This window comes from Chiloscyllium plagiosum, unplaced genomic scaffold (genome assembly GCF_037043375.1).
Source record: "Chiloscyllium plagiosum isolate Xiang-an unplaced genomic scaffold, Cpla_swu_hap1 HiC_scaffold_2, whole genome shotgun sequence".
NCBI lineage: Eukaryota > Metazoa > Chordata > Chondrichthyes > Orectolobiformes > Hemiscylliidae > Chiloscyllium > Chiloscyllium plagiosum.
Genome location: NW_028270140.1, coordinates 30,956,533 through 30,975,190, shown reverse-complemented (window position 1 = coordinate 30,975,190; position 18,658 = coordinate 30,956,533). Strand labels below are relative to the sequence as shown.

Sequence of the window (18,658 nt, the reverse complement as noted above, 5' to 3'; positions counted from 1 at the left end):
ATATATTAATATCATCGGTGCTGCCTTCCTCTCTCATCCAGAATTAGAAACGTTTATCGATTTTGCTTCCAATTTCCACCCGCTCTCACCTTCATCCTGTCCATCTCTGACTCCTCCCTTCTTTTCCTTGACATCTTTGTTTTCATTTCTGGGGCGAGACTGGATACTAATATCCACTATAAACTCACTGACTCCCACAGCTATCTGGACTATACATCCTCACATTCTGCTTCCTGTAAAGACTCCATTCCAGTTTCCCAGTTCCTCCGTCTCCATCACATTTGTTCTGATGATGCCAACTTGGAAAAGCGAGCCTCTGAAATGTCTATCTTCTTTCTCAACTGAAGATTTCCCAGCATTGTTGTTGACAGGGCCCTCAGCTGGGTCCAAACCATCTTCTGCACTTCTGCCCTCACCCTGTCTCTTCCCTCCTGCAACAGCATTAAGGTTCCCCTTGTCCTTACCTACCATCCACATCTAGAGAATCATCAGCCGCCATTTCTGCCACCTCCAATGAGATGCCACCACTAGACACACATTCCCCTCCCCTTCCCTCCTTTGTCAGCCTTCCACAGGGACTGTTCCCTCCAGGATACCCTGGTCCCTTCTTCCTTTACTGCCAACACGACCCCATTGCCCCAAGGCATCTTCTGCTACAACCGCTGAAGGTGTAACACCTGCCCATTTACTTCCTCCCTCCTCAGTATCCAAGGGCCCAAACACACCTTCCAAGTGAAGCAGCATTTTACCTGCACTTCACACAATCTAGTCTACTGCATTTGCTGTTCACAATGTGGTCTCCTCTACATTGGGGAAACAAAGCGTAGACTGGGTGATCGCTTCACAAAACATCTATGTTCTGCCCGCAAAAAAAGACCTTGAGCTTCCAATTGCCCGTCACTTTAACAGACCGCCTTGTTCCCTGGCCAATTTATCTCCAGCTTGCTGCAGTGCTCCAGCAAAGCTCAGTGCAAGCTGGAAGAACAGCGCAAACTAGATGTACAGCACCTCATTTTCCACGGGGAACCCTGCAGCCTTCCGGACTCAATATCAAATTCAATAACTTTAGGGGCTGAGCTCTCCCATGTCCTTACCCCAATCCCCACAACCAAGCTTTGTTATCACATAGATGCCATTACCCACTACCTAATGTTAGCCACTAACAGTCTCCATTAACTGCTATTCACTCTCCGAGCCAGATCATTATCCATTTCTTTGTCTGTCTAAGTGTTCTTCTCCCTTTGGGCTCCATCCCCACCTATCATTTACTTCTTACCCCTTGCCCCCACCCTATCTTCTGCATATAAACTGACATTTTACTAACTGTAATTAGTTCTGAGAAAGGGTCACTCGAGCTGAAATGTTAACTAAGATTTATCTCCACAGGTTCTGCAAGACCTGCTGACCTTTTCCAGCAATTTCTATTTTTGTCTCTGATTTAGAACATCTGCAGTTGTTTTGGTTTTTATTTACTACATTAGGAACTTCTGTTAGCTCACAGCTGGAGTAGTGTGTGCAGTTCTGGTCACCACACAATAGGAAGGATGAGATTGTACTGGTGGGGGTGCAAAGGAGATTCACCAGGATGTTGCCTTGGTTGTTTTCTTTGATGCAAGAAAGTTGAGAAGGGGGGGGGGGCATGACAGAGGTGAATATGATTCTGAGGCAGAATTGGACAGGGTGAGTGTGGTGCTGGGAAAGCATGGTTGGTCCAGCAGCATCCAAGGAACAGGAGAATCGACATTTCGAGCATAAGCCCTTCATCAGGAATGAGGCTTGTGGCCCAAGAAAGCTGAAAGATAAATGGGAGGGGGGATGGACCTGGGGGTAAGGTAGCTTGGAATGCGATAGGTAGATGAATCTGGGGGTAAATGTGATAGGTTTAGAGAGGAAGGTGGAGTGGAGAGGTGGGAAGGAAAATAGACTGGTAGGACTGATAGACTGGAGTTGTGGATAGTGAGGAGGGCTGTTGTCGGCTGCAAAGGGACCTAGATATGATGCAGAGTTGGGCTGAGGAGTGGCAGATGGAGTCCAACCCTGTCAAGTGTGAGGTTGTCCATTTTGGAAGGATAAATAAGAATACAGGGTTAACGGTAGGGTTCTTAGTAAGGTGGAGGAGCAGAGAGATCTTGGGGTCTATGTTCATAGATCTTTGAAAGTTGCCACTCAGGTGGATAGAGCTTGTAAGAAGGCCTATGGTGTATTAGCGTTCATTAGCAGAGGGATTGAATTCAAGAGTCGTGAAGTGATGTTGCAGCTGTACAGGACCTTGGTAAGGCCACATTTGGAGTACTGTGTGCAGTTCTGGTCACCTCACTTTAGGAAAGATGTGGAAGCTTTGGAGAGGGTGCAGAGGAGATTTACCAGGATGTTGCCTGGAATGGAGAATAGGTCATACGAGGATAGGTTGAGAGTGCTAGGCCTTTTCTCATTGGAACGCCGAAGGATGAGGGGTGACTTGATACAGGTTTTTAAGATGATCAGAGGAATAGATAGAGTAGACAGTCAGAGACTTTTTCCCCGGGTATAACAGAGTGTTACAAGGGGACATAAATTTAAGTTGAAGGGTGGAAGGTATAGGGGGGATGTCAGGGGTAGGTTCTTTAACCAGAGAGTGGTGGGGGCATGGAATGCGCTGCCTGTGGGAGTGGCAGAGTCAGGATCATTGGTGACCTTTAAGCGGCAATTGGATAGGTACATGGATGGGTGCTTAAGCTAGGACAAATGTTCGGCACAACATCGTGGGCCGAAGGGCCTATTCTGTGCTGTAGTGTTCTACGTTCTATGTTCTATGTTCTATGACAGTTAGAGTGGTGCCGAGTGGAAGTTTGGATCTGGATAAGTGGGGGGAGGGGAAATGAGGAAACTGGTGAAATCCACATTGATCAGATGGGGTTGGAGGGTCCCAAGGCGGAAGATGAAGTGTTCTTCCTCCAGGCATCAGGTGGTTAGGGTTTGGCGGTGGAGGCGGCCCAGGACTTGCATGTCCTTGGCGGAGTGGGTGGGGGAGTTAAAGTGTTCGGCCACCGAGCAGTGTGATTGTTTACTGCATGTGTCCCAGAGATGTTCTCTGAAACGTTCTGCAGGTCAGCATCCTGTCTCCTCAATGTAGACGAGACCACGTCGGGAGCAACGGACAGAGTACACGACATATGTGGAAGTACAGGTAAATCTCTGTCAGATGTGGAATGATTCTTTGGGGCCTTGGATGAGGTGAGAGGGAGGTGTGGGCGCAGGTTTTGCACTTCTTGCTGTGTCAGAAGGTGCCAGGTGTGGAGGGTGGGTTGGTGGGGGGGAACCAAACCTACCAAAGGAGTCACGGAGGGAACACAGATGGGGGTTTGGAGGGAACTATATGTCTGGTGTTGGGGTCTCTTTGTAGGTGGTGGAAATGGCGGAGAATGATGCAATGTATCTGGAGGTTGGTGGGGTGGAAGGTGAGGACCAGGGGAGTTCTGTCCTTGTTGCAATTGAAGGCAAGGGGTTGGATGCAGGAGAAAATGGAGCACCCGGAGGAAGCCCATGCAATCAAGGCTGCAATCGAACCCAGATTTGTGGCACTCTGAGGCAGTAGTGCTAACCACTGAGCCATTTTGACACCCCTGATGAAAGGCTTATGCTTGAAACGTCAATTCTCCTGCTCCTTGGATGCTGTCTGACCAGCTGTGCTTTTCCCGCACCACACTCTGACTCTAAGCTCCAGCATCTGCAGTCCTCACTTTTTCCAGAATGAATAAAAAGCAACTGTTCCCCTTTGTCAAAGGGTCAGCAACAAGGAGGCATAATTTTCAAGTGAAAGGCAGGTGATTTTTGCAGGGATTTGATATAATATCTTTTCACCCAGAGGTTGGTGGGAATCTGGAATGAACTGTCTGGGGTGGTGGTTGGGACAAGAAATCTCATATCCTATAAAAAACACTTCGATGTGTAGTTTAAATGTCATAACATTCCAACATTCTAGTGTTGGAAAGTGGGATTAGTGCAGGTAGCAGCATAGTTTTGATAGTATAGACCTGATGAGCCCAAAGCTTTTGCCCGAAACATTGATTTTCCTGCTCCTCAGATGCTGCCTGACCTGCTGTGCTTTTCCAGCACTACTCTAATCTAGACTCTGACTTGTAGCATCTGCAGTCTTCACTTTTGCCTGATGAGCCGAAAAGCCTCTTCTGTACTGTGTGATTCTATGATCTCAGACCAGACCACCAACCTTACATACAACCAAGGTCACCAAATGTTGTTTTTGGAGATCAGTAACCTTTGTTTTTGAAGTTGACAAATGGGAAGATCCTGAGTACTTGCTATAAGGATAAAATCATAAGATCCCACATTTTTGAACAAACATCAAGCTAACTTTAAACAGTTAGAAAAATGATATAATCTTCAAAACATATTTTTCCCAAAATTAATATGTGGTAAGCTGTGACAGAGCACATCAAGTAGCAAATGTGATCAAGACAGATCCTATGGATTTCTCATCAACACCCTCCAGACATTAATACTACAATGGGTCATCAACTCTCATTAAACTGTTTTTGCTGATCTGGCCTTGAAAGTCCTTCTCAGGGGTTATTCCATCATGAACTGTTTTAATGATTGCTCCTGTTCTAATCAATCATCCATGTGTCCTGGGTCCATGCATCTCTGCACTGCTGTACTCATTCAGAAGCGTAGCTCCAGTTCTTCACCAAAGTTAGCTTCATTGAGCCAGTCCTGACTCTGGGTTTTTCCTGAACTTGAGTCTTGCTCAGTTACATTAAGCAAATTCTGCCTGTGATGTCGTCGGCTCACACTCTCTCAGCTGCACTGAAGTTTTAATGCTCATTGGTTTATTCCAAATACCATGTGGTTTCCCCAACATTAAGCTTCCCACTTTCTAAGCTCCCTGGGACTCTTCTGAGTCCTGACTTCAACCCTTTGCTGCCTATTAAATATTTGAATTTCTTTCTAAATTTGTTATAGCAGCAAGGAGCCAGGTGACTGTGCTTTACTCTTTATTGGTGAGCCTGTACAGAATCTGTATATTCAGCAGCCTTACCACAAACACAGCTTGCTGCCACCCTTCAAAAATTGAGTCTGCCCCTCTCTTGTCTGTTTCTCCAACCAGTTATGGCCCCTTCCCCCGCAAAACTATTCTTCAGTGAACCTGAACTGTTCTGCGTGATCTACTGAATACCTTTCAATGAACCCCCTCACCTGCTGCTGGGCAGAACTGAACATTTCCACTATACTTTTTTTATTCTAACATGGGATGAGGGCGCCACTGGCTAGACCACCATTTATTGCCTAACCCTAATTACCCAGAAGGCAGTTAAGAGTCAACCACATTGCTGTAGGTCTGGAGTCACATGTAGGCCAGACCAGGTAAGGATGGCAGTTTCCTTCCCGAAAGGACATTAATGAACCAGATGGGTTTGTCCAGCAATCAACAATGAATTCACGGTCATCATCAGATTCTTAATTCTAGATTTTTATTGAATTCTAATTCCACCATTTGCCATGGCAGGATCGAACTTGGGTCCCAGAAAATTAACTGGATCTCTGGATTATTGCTCCACCAATAGTACCACGAGGCTATCACTTCCCTATAACGTACTCTGAATGTTATAGTATGCCGAGAACAATGTGAGAAAATGATGTAACTGGAAGATTTCATTACACTATGTGCAAAATACATTAATTTGGCCCTATACACTGATAGAATAATTCAGTCATACAGCACAGAAACAATCCCTTTGGCCCAACTCGTTCATGCCGGCCAAGATTCCCAAACTAAACTAGTCCCATCTGCCTGCATTTGGTCAATATCCTCTGAACCTTTCCTATTCATGTACCTGTCCAAATATCTTTTAAATATTGTAACTGTACCTGGATCCACCACTTTTTCTGACAGTTCATTGCACGTATGAACCACCCTCTGTGTGAAAACATTGCCCCCCCAATCCCTTTTAAATCTTTCTCCTCTCACCTAAAAAAAACCTCCAGTTCTGAACTCCCCTATCCTAGGGGAAAGATCTTGGCTACTCACCTTATCTATGCCCCTCATCATTTTATAAACATCAATAAGGTCACCCCTCAATCTCCTACATTCCAGTGAAAAATATCCCAGTCTCTCCTTATAACTCAAACCCTCCATTCATGGCAATGTCTTTGTAAATCTTTTCTGAACTCACTCCAATTTAATTAAATCCTTCCCTGAGCAGGGTGACCAGAACTGTATGTAGTACTCCAAAGGTAGCCTCACCAATGTCCTGTCGAAGTGTAACATGACATCCAACTCATGTTGAACAGTAAATTTCAGTTACAGATTCAATGTGAAATACAAACAAAGATGGAAAGTGACTAAAGGTCCCCTTATTCACCAAACTCCCAGCACTCTGTATGAACTTGCACTCAAAGTGTGCCCACTCAGGTAAGGATCAGAAATTTTTCACACAGTCAATAGTTAAGCTTTGTAGTGCACAGCCTAACAGCATGGTAAAGGCAGATTCAATCAAGACATTCAAAAGAGAATTACGTTGTTATTTGAAAAGAGGAATGTGCAGTATTATGGGAGAAGATCAGAAAATACCACTCAGTGAACTGCACACTTGGACAGCTCATATAGACGTTAAGTGTGTCAAATGGCTTCCTTCTGTGCTGTAAAAATCATGAGATTCTGTGGTTAAACACAAATCCATGAGTAAACATAATGTTGTATCAAAGTATTGGGGATCCCATGCAACATTGATTCTATCACCAAAGAAAACAGACACTTTTTAAAAAATCAAATAGACAATGTGGAGCCTCAATTGGACCCACAACATTTTCTATTAATACTAATCTAATATAAAGATGCTATCTTCCTGAAAATAAACTACCATCTGATGGAGTCTGTACTTACAATGCGCCAGTGTATCCTGGTGGGCATTTACATTCGCCAGTCACGTGGTCACACGTTGCCCCATTTTGACACTGGCACTTTAAATGACATCCATTCCCATACGTTCCAACACTGCAGATCTCCTCACATCGCCAACCTTGGTATCCAGGTGTGCAGAAGCAGGCTCCAGTGATGGGATTACACAGAGCTCCATTCTTACACTGACAGCGGTTGTTACAGTGTGGGCCCCAATGGTTACTGTCACATGCTGAAATAGAGATAAAAAAGAGAGTTCTCTGTCAAGTAAGGTCACAGTCATCTTCAAATTAAAATCTTAATGCAGAATCTATGTAGAATTGCTAAGCATATAATCAACAAGTTATCCCAAATATGGCATGTAAAATTAAGACTTGGTGTATTCATCATTACCAACTCATTTTTTTGTATCATTTCATTGCTTGTAGACATTGTTGGCAACACCAGCACTTATTGCCTCTACCAACTGCCCTTGATAAGATGACGGTAAGCTGCCTTCTTGAACCAATACAGTCCATTCTACGTGCACACCGACAATGATGTTAGGAAAGAAGTTCCAGCAACAGTGAAGTAACCTGGAAGGAAATTGAAGGAGATAACATTCCCACATACCAGCTGCTTTTGTCCTTCTGGATGGTAGGAACCTAGATTAGATTGTTGGAGGAGGCTTTGCAAGTTATGGCAATGCATCTTGTAGATGGTACAAAGAACCTATCCGCTTCACCAATTAAATTTAAGCATTGAGAAATAAACAGATGAACGATGGACAAGGAAACCAGGTGAATTAGAGTCAAATCAGGTATGGTAAAAGAAATATGAAAGAAAAGATTGTATTGAAGGAGAAAGACAAAGATAGAAAGAAATGTAAGAAAAAAATTGTAATTACTGGAATTTGAAATGATTTAAATCTCAAATAATTGACTGCGTTGATGTAAGAATGAACATTTTAAATTGTTCTCTTCCTAGTTCAGAGAGGTTGACTGCCATTAAATTAGCAATTATCATGCCATTAAAAAGGTACTTAAGATTTTGATCACCAGCTATAACTTTCGACAAGTGAGTTAAATAATAATTAAAATGTAAATCCAGAAACCTATTAAAAATAACAAGGGGAGCGAGGGTGGGATGCCATTTGTACAAGGTAATAAGTGGAGAACAGTATGTTCAGCAAGTTCTGGAGATTCACTCACTGTAGCTCTTCATCCCCTGTACTTGATCACCCCATTGTACAGCAGAACATAAGAAATAGGAGCAAGAGTAGGCTATTTGGCTCTTTGAACTTACTTCATTCAGCAAGATCACAACTGAGTCTCTATCTCAACTCAGTCCTTCTGCCCTATTTCTTAATTCACTTAAAACCAAAATACCTATTAAATGTACTGATCAGTCCTGTGGGTCAAAATCTTCCAAAGATTCACATCCCTCTGGATGGAAACATCTTCCTTATCTCAATCTTTAAAGGTGATCCCTTGTTGTGATCCCATAACCCCATATTCTAGATTCTCCAGCCAAGGAAAACATTTTTTCAGCGTCTAACCTGTCAAGTCCTTAATAATTTTACACATTTCATTATTTTAAACATCAGGAATTATAGGTCCATTCTACTCAATGTCCCCTCCTAGCATACGCTACTCAGTGCAAAAACCAATTTAACGAAGCTTTGTCACACGTACAAGCAAACATGTCCTTGATTGGCACGTTGTATTTTGTTTCCAGTTTGTATCTGAATCATTATTTCACATTCACTTAGTATTCCATAAATAAAACGTAATTAAACCAGTCACCAATCTATAACAACTTCAGCAGGGCAATAGAATAACAAGATAATAATAGGAAGGCAAAACTTGCCAACTGCCAGATGTTGGCTCTGCCTCTGCATTTCATTACATGCAGTCAAGTTCCAAAGTATCTGCTTCAACTGAATTGACAGCCAAATGTGAAACACAACCAAAAACCACAATCACAATCTTGTTGACCTGCACTGAGGATCACGTAGAGCAAAAGACTTGTGCGATAAGTATTTTTCAATTTACTAAAATTTACTTGTGGGCATTTTGATCCTCATGACTAACTTCCACTGTCTGAGTGAAACTGCGCTTAAGGGTGAATAAATTGGGACAGAGAAGAAACCAGTCTTCCTTTAATCCAATTGATTAAAAAGCATTGGATTGCCCTCAGAGTAAACATTTTTCACAGCATGAGAGCTTATTAACTGCATAGATGAAACTTCTCGAGATGCAATCTACGTTTTCCTGGGTATTTTATTTGACTGCAGTCTGGATGCAATCCAATTAAAGCTAGATATTCTATGGAGGCATTCCCTGGGGTGATTTCCACTGATAGCCTCTTGCTTCTCTCCTGCAGACACAAATGGTATGTATTTAAGATAGAAAGCATAGGCCAAACCAACGACATGAAACAAGGGGCAGGAATTTGTGCTCGTGTGCACAATCCGTAAATTGCACGGAAGATACGCACAACACATTCCATGTCACATCCCGTTCTTGCAAATGCAATAGTACATACCCAGACTAATTCAAATCACTGCAGTAGCAAAACCAAACTGTGGCTTCATGTCACTGTTTCAGATGATTAACTCTGGTATTATGTGACTGAAGATACCTTGTGCTGCCAGGAATCTGGGTGGAAATGTTGAATGGACTCTCAAAACACCAATGACCTCTCCATACACAACCCCCCGAACCCAAGGCAGTGGGGCAATTGACAGAAGCTCAACATTGTGACCTGGCAATGGGTCAGGTAGAGGGAATGTTGAACTATTATAAAAGATGATACATGCAAGGGTGGAGACTCACATTTTAAATTTCATGTTCATTATCACTATTTGATTTGACTTTCCCCAGATGAAAAATGTGTTGCTGGAAAAGCGCAGCAGGTCAGGCAGCATCAAAGGAGAAGGAGAATCTGAAGAAGGGTTTATGCCCGAAACGTCGATTCTCCTTCTCATTTGATGCTGCCTAACCTGCTGCGCTTTTCCAGCAACACATTTTTAAGCACTGATCCCCAGCATCTGCAGTCCTCACTTTCTCCTCCTTTCCCCAGATTAATCCTGTTATCAGGCTGCATATTATTTTGAACCCCCAGGTTAATTAAAGAATACCTCAACTACATATTACCCTATTCTCAGACTGTTGATCTCTCTAGCAAGGCCAGTGGTTATTTTTCTTCCCTAAATTTCCCTGGAGAAGGTGGTGGTGACCTGTCATTTTGAAGGACTGCAGTTCATGTGGTACAGATGCATCCACAATGCTGTTAAGAGGAAGTGACAAGAGTTTGACTCAGTGACAGTGAAGGAACAGTGTCCTATTGCCAAGTCAGGATGGTGAGTGACTTAGAAGGGAACTTGACGGTGGTGGTGTTCCTGTGTATCATTCATACTTGTCCTTCTAGATGGTAGAGTTGGGAGATTTGGAGGGACTAATGAAGGAAGTTTGATGAGATGGTACAGGGAGGCTTGGAGCCACTGTGCATTGGCAGTGGGGGGAGTGAATATTTAAGGTAGTGGAGAGGTTGGCATAATACAGGCCAAAAGCATAGGTGAAGATCTTTTCTGTAACTGTTTAATTTCTTGGTGAAACTTGCAGTGTCAATTGATTGATTAAATAACATAAGAACACAAGAACCAGGAGCAGAAAAAAGCAATTCAACCGCTTGAGCCTGCAACACCATTTAATGTGACCACCACTGATCTCACCTTGGCCTCAATTTCACTTTCCATAACCCTGCATCCCACTACTAATCAAAAATCTGTCTATCTCCTCTTTAAATTTATTCATTTAAAAACATGTTCCAGGCAAACAAATATCTGACCCAGCCAAAGATGTAAAGTATTTCCTGGTTGCTTTAATATTATTGGAACTCGGGTGTAATGGAGGATTAACTTAAGAGTTGCTCAGAAAATTATATCATCTCATTCTATATTCAGAAACACTCATCCTATTTGTTAGCAAGTTCCAAAACTGAGATCCAGTGACAATGATGGAAAAGGTGATCTATGTCCAAGTTGTGATGTTTGAAGAGGATTTTTAAATTCAGAAACAGAAACTGCTGGAAAAACCCAGCAGGTCTGGCAACATCTGTGGGAAGATAGGGGATGGTCATGTCTCACCAACTTGAATGAGTATTTTGGGAAGGAGACAAGAATGCTTGATGAGGGAAAGGCAGTGAATGTTGCGAACATGGAAATTAGTAATGCATTTGATAAGGTATCCAATGGCAGGCTATTACAGAAAGTGGAGTCTCATGACATTTAGGTGGAGCTGGCTAGATGGATACAAAACTGGCTTGGTCACAGAAGACAGAGAGTAGCAGTGGAAGGGTGCTTTTCAGAACAGAGTTCAGTAACTAGTGGTGCTCTGCAGGGATCAGTGCTGGGATCTTTCTTGTTCATAATATATATAAATGATCTAGAGCAAAATGTAGCTGGTTGGATTATTAGGTTTGCAGGTGTGTGCAAAACTGGTGGAGTTGCAGATAAGGAGGAGGATTGTCAAAAGATGCTGTAGGAAATATGTAGATTGCAGATTTGGGCAGAGAAATGGCAGATGGAGTTTAATCTGGACAAATAAGAGGTGATGCATTGGGAGACCAAATTCACATACGAATTATACAATAAGTGGCAGAACCTGTCAGAGCATTGACATACAGAGGGATCTGGGTATACAGGTCCACAGATTCCTGAAAGTAGCAACACATGTGGCCAAGAAGGCATACAGCATGCTTACCTTCATTGGGCAGGACATCGAGTATAAAAGATGGCAGGTTATGTTACAGCTGTACAGAGTTTTAATTAGGCCACATTTGGAATATTGCATGCAGTTCTGGTCGCCACACTGCCAGAAGGACATGGATGCTTTGGAGAGGAAGCAGAGAACCAGATGTCACTTGGTCTGGACGGTTTTACTAATGAGGAGAGGTTAAATAAACTTGGATTGTTTCCACTGGAAAGATGGAGGCTGAGGGTTGACCTGATAGAGGTATACAAAATTACGAGAGGCATAGATAGGGTGGACAATCAGAGGTTTTTTTTCCACAAGGTGGAAAGGCCAACTACAAGAAGGTTCAAGGTGAGAGGGGGAAAGCTTTAGAGAAAATGTTTCACACAGAGACTGGTGGGTGCCTGGAGTGTAAGCAGACACATTAGCCCAGTTTAAAGCATATTGTGATAGACACCTGAACAGGAAGTGAATAAAGGGATAGAAACCACACATGGACAATAAGGAGTGGGTCTAAATAATAACTATGAACCAACGCAAGCTTGGTGGGGCAAAGAGTCTGTTCCTGTGCTGTATTGTATTGTATAAAGCAGAGGTTTGGTGACTCTTCATCAGAACAGGACTTTAACAGTTTGACAATGGTCACTATGGGTAATTCTAACTCAATTCTGCCTGGGGGATGATATTGCTTTAAACCTTGTTCATTGACAATATATTGTAACAGATGATCTAAACAGGAGCTATGTTAATCTTAAATATTAATTCAATCTATGAAGAAATGCAAAAAAAAATCCTGACCTGGTGGATATTTCAAGTGAATATTTCAAGGATCCTTCAGCAAAGGTTTGGGAAATGCATGTATTTTTAATGGTGCCTTGAGTTGGGTTGGTGTGGAGACTCAGTGATTGGCACTGCTGCCTCACAGTGCCAGGGGACCCAGGTTTGATTCCACCATCAGGTGACAGTCCATGTGTAGTTTGCACATTCTCCCCGTATCTGCATGTGTTTGCTCCAGTTTCCTCCCACAGTCCAAAGATGGGTGGATTGACCATGATAAATTGCTCATCATGTCCAGAGATGTGTAGTTCAGGTGGATTAGCCATGGGAAATCCAGGGTTGTAGGGTAGGAGGTGGGTTTGGGTGGGATATTCTTTGGAGGGTCGGTGTGGACTTCATGGGTCCAATGGCCTATTTCCTCACAGTAGGGATTCTATAATCTATCAGTCTCCTGAAAAAAGAAGTCCCATTGAATTTAGAGTATGATACTTCAGCCCATCATTCATTCATTACACATAGCTTGATACTATTAAATCATTCTTTAATGCCTATCAGCTGCATGGTGCTATATGGATTATGCATTTATCTATCCCTGGGTTTCATTTCTGGAAATGTGCATTCTTGAAACTTTCGTGTAAATATTTTTTCATTTTGGAGTGGCATTGCATGCTGCAGATATATAAGTGTGGAAAGTTATTGTGCAATGATGAGGGCAAGATTATTTGTGCAAAGGATGATACATTGAACATCCTTTAATTGTTCGCAAATGGGGAGTCATGGCAGTGGTGGAGCTGAGCTAGATATACCTCTCATTTTTCTGCCTGTTCCAAAATGCAAAGACTTGTCTACTGTCACAATTTGAGTGGATTTCCTGGGCTGCAGTGAAAATTTGAATTTAATATTGTACTGATAGTCTTACTGATTAAGAAATGTATCCAAGCTGCTGAACGAGACCATAAGATACAGGAGCAGAGTGAGTCCATTTAGCCCATTTAGTCTGCCTTGGCATTCAATCATGGCGGATACATTTCTCAACCCCATTCCCCTGCCTTTTACCATAACCCTTTATCCCCTTACCAATCAAGAACCTATTTTGGTCTTAAATACACTTAATGACTTGGCCTCCACAGCTCTCTGAGGCAATAAGTTCCACAGATTAACCAGCCTCTGGCTGAAGAAATTCCTCCTCACCTCAATTCTCAAGGGTCGTCCCTTCACTCGGGTTCCAGTCCCTCCTACTCGTGGAAGTATCTTCTCTGTGTTCACTGTATCTGAGCCTCTCAGCATTCTATACATTTCAATGAGATCCTCCTCATCCTTCTAAACGTCATCAAATAAAGACTGCTTCACAAGTGAAATGCCCTTTATTCCAAAGATGATTCTTTTAAATCTCCTCTGGATCATCTCCAAGGTCAGCCCATGCTTCCTTAGAAAGGGAACCCAAAACAGCTCATAATATTCCAAAAGCAGTCTAACAAAAGCCTATATCCTATAAATGAATTAATAAAATGTACACAGCCTCAGCAGAACATCTCTTGTTGTATTCTAGCTCTCTTGAAATGAATGCTAACATAGCATTTGTCTTCCTAACTGCTAATTAAACCTGCATGTTAACATTAAGAAAATCATGAATGAAGATTCCCAAGATCCTTTAGTGCTTTAGATTACTGAAGCCTCCACCCATTTAGAAAATAGTCTACAGCCCTATTCTTCCTTCCAAAGTGTGTAACCTGCACTTTCTTCAAATTGTATTCCAGTGGCGGCATGGTGGCTCAGTCGTTAGTACTGCTGCCTCACAGCACCAGGGTCCTAGGTTCGATTCCAGCCTTGGGTGACTGTCTGTGTGGAGTTTGCACATTTGTGGCTTTCCTTCCGCAGTCCAAAGATGTGCAAGTCAGGTGAATTGGCCATGCTAAATTGCCCATAGGTTAGGTGCGTTAGTCAGAGGGAAAAAGGTTTGGGTGGATTACTCTTCAGAGGGTTAGTGTGGACTTGTTGGGCTGAGGGGCCTGTTTCCACATTGTAGGTAATCTAATCTAATCTGCCACTTCTTTACCCATTCTCCTAACCTGTCCAAATCCTTCTGCAGCCTCCCTACTTCCTCAACACTACCTGTCCCTCTAGCTGTCTTCGTGTCATCTGCAAACATAACAACAACGCTTTCAATTCCTTCGCTCAGATTGTTGATGTATAAAGTGAATATTTCTGGGGTGGAGAGAGTCTGTCCTATATAGAGCCTGAAAATTAAAAAAAAAAGAACCACAGATGCTGGAGATCTGAAACTATAATTTCCTCCCAAATCTCACCAGGTCTGGTAGCATCTGTGGGGAGAAGGCAGAGTAAATGTTTCAAGTCCACTGACTCTTCATTGGATATTGCCAAACTTGCTAAGTTTCACCAGCAATTTCTGTTTTCACTACTATAGTGCATCATTGGCCTTGGTATTTTCATTGGGTGACCCTGGCAGCATTTATGTCCAGAGGGCCTAAACATGCTGTGAGTTTCCTGCTCAGATGCAAGTTCACTCTCTATGGCTTGAACTCCCACAGACAGGGTAAAGGTGAAGGCATGGCCACATCAACTGTCACTTGAGAAGAGACTTCTGGAGAGCTTGTATGTGTTCCCCTTCCGGCTGTGTACCTATTGGCACCACACTTGACTCCTTGTGAGAAAAGGGCACCCCGGGTGAGATCAAGGTTCCTCAGCCTTCTCTGTTAGTCTCATGTTTGGTGCTGAGCACCAACGGCTAGAGAAATGGAATGCAGGTCTATGCATCTACTTGGAAGACACTGCATATGCTGGACCTAGCTCTCCATAGCAAATGCCAACCTTGCCCTGTTGGCAGCCCAATGATTACATGTCTGAGGCAGCACAGTGCAGATAGTGTTGACTTACTCCTCCAAATTTCGAATTATTTTCCCCAGTGCTTCCGGCAAGCCTGCCTATGCTTGCTTGTGTATTTGGATGAAGTTTTGAATGGCCAACACCAAGGTGCTGTGTCCTGCCTTGGGCTGAGCAGGTACCTTATCTCTGGCAGTCTTCTGAGTGCCAGTGCCCTGGGGTCTTTCCTCCAAGATGAGCTATGGAGATGTAGCAATGATGTGCTCACCAGATAGTACTCCTGACAGTATCTGGCTCATGTACCAACTGAATCTTTAGTATCTGAGCTGGGACAGGAGGCAAGAGGCAGCTTTGATGCAGCCTCTGAGGGCTACCCTGCTGCTTCTTCATGGCAGAAAGAGGAGACAAAATCACAGTGGCCAGTTGCTCTATGGCAGAGACTGTGCAAATACTGTAGGTACCTGCAGGAGAGAAAAGGGAGATTGAGTTGTGAAGTAGGATAGAGGTTCAGGCATGTTAAGAGTACATTCACAGTAGTGGTCATAGGACAGCAGCACAGCACTTGACAATGAATCTTAATTCATTGCCAGCACATGAAGATCTATGTCTCAATATCAATAAAAGTGGTCACAGTCTCCTCCCCTTATATCAAAGAGTCTCTGCTCATAGTGGGTGAGGAATCGGACATCAGGAACCCACCCACTCTGCCGTAGTGTGGGATTTTTTAATAATCTGGAACAAGATAAAGGGAGGGCATGCATGAGGTGAAAATGTATGGCACAGCTATTATTGCTGGTGCAGGTACCGAGATGTCTTGAGTGAATCAGTAGGCAGCGCAGAGGGCACAGAAAGGATCACTTTGGGTGAGAGCAAGTGAGGCAAGATGCTGCAGGCGACATTAAAGAGTGCCAGGTATGATCCTTGGTGGGAGTTGGGTGAAGTGGGCGGCACGGTTGCACAGTGGTTAGCACTGCTGCCTCACAGCACCTGAGACCCGGGTTCAATTCCCGCCTCAGGCAACTGACTGTGTGGAGTTTGCACGTTCTCCCCGTGTCTGCGTGGGTTTCCTCCGGGCACTCCGGTTTCCTCCCACAGTCCAAAGATGTGCAGGTCAGGTGAATTGGCCATGCTAAATTGCCCGTAGTGTTAGGTAAGGGGTAAATGTAGGGGAATGGGTGGGTTGCGCTTCGGCGGGTCAGTGTGTACTTGTTGGGCCGAAGGGCCTATTTCCACGCTGTAATGTAATCTAAAGTGGCAGGGTTAGAGTGAATGTGAGGTAGCAGAGAGAAGATGGCGACATTTACCTTTACAGAGCAGGGACGATAATGCACCTTCTTCCAGCCAGCTGGGCTTTTCCTCTGTTGGCCTCGTCCAAGGCAATTCTTCCACGACTGCAACTAAGATCACTTGATCTGGTTTAAAATGGTGCTGGAGCTGGGGATCTCCAAAACTTCTGAAGATGGCTAGTGCGTCTAATGCTGGTGAGAGCTGCACCACAGTGACATGGGCATTCATAACAAAGTAATTCAGATAAAACTGGGCGAGACAGCATGCTCGCGCTGACGGAGAGAAGCCCTCTTTGCACGTCTGCTGGAATTAATATTTTGGCCAACTTTTCATAAAATCCAGCCCATAGTTACTAATAAATCTAATGAGGAAGATGGAAGGAAATCTTTCACACTGGTGAGAGCATAGAACCTTGACAAAAAAGGATCGACTCAAACAGCTTTGTTACTTTCAAAAAGAAACCAGGCTTCAACCATACAAGAGAAAAGGGAACATTAAGGTACGTTGGATAGTTATGATGAGATAGATGGAATCGCCAGCACAGAATTGCCAGCACAGAAACAGACCACTCTGTCCAACAGGTCTTTACGATACCTTCTATTCAAAACTGATACCTGGATTTCTCAACTTTGCAAAAATTCAAAATGCTCTGGAGCGCACTTCCTGTACAAACCCAATCGTAACTTTTAATAGGTTATTGGCTACATATTTAAAAGGGCTGAATTGTGCTAAAAAGCAGGGGAATTAACTGAATAACTGAATAACTGAATTTTCAAATTGCCAGGGCCGGAATGATGGTCCAAATGGAACTTTTGTATATTGTATCACTCCATGGCCACCTGGGAACTGGTTTGATAACTTTCCCATTGAACAAAACTACAGGGTTTTGTTTTGCAGAATCAGTATTGCTACAAAATGATTCATAGGGACGATATCAAGAGTTCGCCTCACAGAGAAATTGTAACTTTTGACCGCAAGGGAATGTGAGGAGAAAAACAACTGTAAGGAATCCCTTTGAGCTCATCACCATCATCAAGTTACAAACCACCAGCTGTTACACAGACACACTGATGTTACTGACATTTCAATTGACCTTAATGGAAAGGGAAGGAACTTTCATAATCACTTGCACTAATAAACCAGGTTTACTCTTAATGTTAAGTGGCATTAAAGGTTACAGGATCAGGGTGAGGCCCTGGGCATATTGTTAGCTGGCTGGAGAGCTGATGAGATACCGTAGCTATCTCTTCTTGTAAAGCCCATCAAACCACACTGCAGTTAGGTAGTGAGAAAACTGCAGGGTCCTCAACTTTCACCAACACCCTGGGGAGGAAGAGGAGGTGGACAGATGCCAGCCAATAAGTGGCTGGCAGCTTTTACACTCTGCAGACCTTAGCCAAAGAGAAAGCTATAGCTGCTGCCAGCTGCCTGGAGTTTTCCAAAGTTTAGAAGAATGAGGTGTAATTTGATTGAAGATCCTGAATGGCCTTGATAAGGTAGATACAGAAAGGATGCTTCCTCTTGTGGATCAGTCCAGTCTAGGTGCCAGTATTTTAAAATTATGGGTCAGGACAGAGAGGAGGAAACGCAAATTCTTGCAGAAAGTTGTGCAACTTTTGATCTCTTTATCATAGAAGGTGTTCGAGGCAGGGCAAAGGAATACTTTAAATATAGAGATTGATTAATTCTTGTTAAGTCAGGCAAGACTTGTTGAGGGTAAAAGGAAATTGGAATTTGAAACACAAACAAATCAGCCATGATTGTGCATAATTGGAGGAAGAGGATCAAGAGGCTGAATGGTCTACTTATCCTCCTGTCCTATATATCATGCTGTTTGTCAGTTGTTTCACATTTTTCAAGAAACAGCATGTTCCCTGTATTGCAAGCTCTCTTAAAAAAAATTTACTTTTGGAAAGCCGTGTTGCTGGCAAGGCCCCCATTTATTCCCAATCTCCAATTATCCCTTGACAATCTTCTTGAATTTCTGCCATGTGAAGAAATTATTCTCGCTGTTAGGGAATTAAATTCCTGGATTTGGACCCAGTGATGATGATGACTGTAGAATCACTGTTGTACTTTCAAGTCTTAAAAGTGTCAGTGTTGCAGCTGTACAGGATAATGG

The 18,658-nt window shown here is 43.2% G+C and overlaps 1 protein-coding gene across 1 annotated transcript in view; it reads right to left on the bottom strand.

Annotated features, from left to right (window-relative positions):
• The window catches only part of megf10 (multiple EGF-like-domains 10), a 190,112-nt gene that overhangs the window by 83,310 nt on the left and 88,144 nt on the right, over window positions 1-18,658 (bottom strand). The window contains exon 6 of the mRNA XM_087995653.1: window positions 6,881-7,127. Within this exon, the coding sequence (XP_087851779.1) occupies window positions 6,881-7,127 (247 nt within the window). The remainder of the gene's footprint in view (window positions 1-6,880; window positions 7,128-18,658) is intronic.